The sequence below is a fragment of the Vollenhovia emeryi genome, unplaced genomic scaffold (genome assembly GCF_000949405.1).
Source record: "Vollenhovia emeryi isolate VEMERY1.0 unplaced genomic scaffold, V.emery_V1.0 DF949078.1, whole genome shotgun sequence".
Taxonomy (NCBI): domain Eukaryota; kingdom Metazoa; phylum Arthropoda; class Insecta; order Hymenoptera; family Formicidae; genus Vollenhovia; species Vollenhovia emeryi.
Genome location: NW_011957288.1, coordinates 1 through 1391, shown reverse-complemented (window position 1 = coordinate 1391; position 1391 = coordinate 1). Strand labels below are relative to the sequence as shown.

The 1391-nt window shown below is 65.0% G+C and overlaps 1 protein-coding gene across 1 annotated transcript; it reads right to left on the bottom strand.

The window, feature by feature from the left end:
• Positions 1-14: 14 nt before the first annotated feature.
• Positions 15-548, bottom strand: LOC105556147 (the record flags this gene model as incomplete). The annotated part of the gene is made up of 1 exon (XM_012003223.1): positions 15-548. A coding segment is annotated over exon 1 (534 nt), but the record flags the coding sequence as incomplete, so codon positions are not given.
• Between the last annotated feature and the right edge of the window lie 843 nt (positions 549-1391).

Here is a 1391-nt window from a genome sequence, read left to right as displayed (position 1 = left end):
TCTCCCCTCCTCACTCGCTCCGCTGCCTCCTTCTGCGAGATAACTTTCTCGCAGAAGGAGGCAAACGCATGCCAGGACCTCTCCTCTTCCAGAATGGCGGTTATCACCGCCGGAAGGGAGAGGTCCTGCCCCAGTACGCGGACGAGAGACTCCCTCTCGTCCGTCCATGCTGGACACTCGCCCAGCGTGTGCTGGGCGGTGTCATCTCCGGCCGGGCAATGATGGCAGCCGGAGATCTGCTCCCTTCCGATACGACGCAGGTAGTGACCAAAGCATCCATGCCCCGTCAGTACCTGCGTCATTCGAAAGGACAACCCACCCCAACCTCTGTCGACCCATTGGTCTAGGAGGGGCCCGATTGCACCGACGACGCGGAGCCCCGGGGTAGTGTCCCCCGAGGCCACTAACGCCTCTCGCCATTTGGCGATTGCGCACCGCCGGTGCTGGAGTCGCCTCTGAGCACGGTGGTTCGCCCATCGTATCGGCCTCCCCTCGGAGTCGCGGCTTTCGAGGAACATGTTGTAATGTTCCTCTGCCGCGTACTCCATCGGGGGGAGGCCGGCGATCACCGCCGCCGCGTTGTACGCCACCGTCCGGTAGGCCCTACTTATCCTCACGGCGATCGGGCGAAAGGCGCGGGCCATACTGACGCGCGCGCGCCTCGATGCCGCGAGTTTCGGGGCCCAAACGGGGGCCCCGTAGAGCGCCACCGATTTGACGGTGTTCGCGTACAACCGACGCACCTTGCCGTCCGGGCCGCCCAGGTTGGGGAGGAGACGACCTAACTTGGCCGCCCTCTCCCCTGCCCTTTTCGCGGCGCCGGCAAGGTGGCTCGTAAAGCTCCATCGGCCGTCGAGTATCAGGCCGAGATATCTCATCTCCTGCCTGACCTCGACGGGGGTTGCATCCACAGTCAGGGTGAGTCCCTCGGGCGGCCGGCCGTGTGTCCCATAGTGGAACAACACGTCCTCAGTCTTGCTGATCGCCACCTCGAGGCCCCGACTGCGGATGGAGCCAACTACTGCTCCGGCTGCCACCTCTGCCCTAGAGATGGCTTCCCCCCAATCGCGGCCCCCGGCCGTCACGAGCGTGTCGTCTGCGTAGCAAACGACGTGACAGCCGGGGGGAGGGGAACGCCCAGCACCGGGTCGTACCCCAGGTTCCAAAGGAACGGTCCCAACACGGAACCCTGGGGCACTCCCCGGTGCAGTCTCCCCCGTCGGCGTACGCCGCCTCGGTCGACGTATTCGACCCACCTGTCCCTCAGGTAGTCGCTCACGACGCGGGCGAGATACAGCGGTACCTCGCGGCGTCGGAGCGACTCCCTGATTCGTCCCCAGGGGAGGGTGTTGAAGGCGTTGGATATGTCTAAGGACACAGCCAACATCACC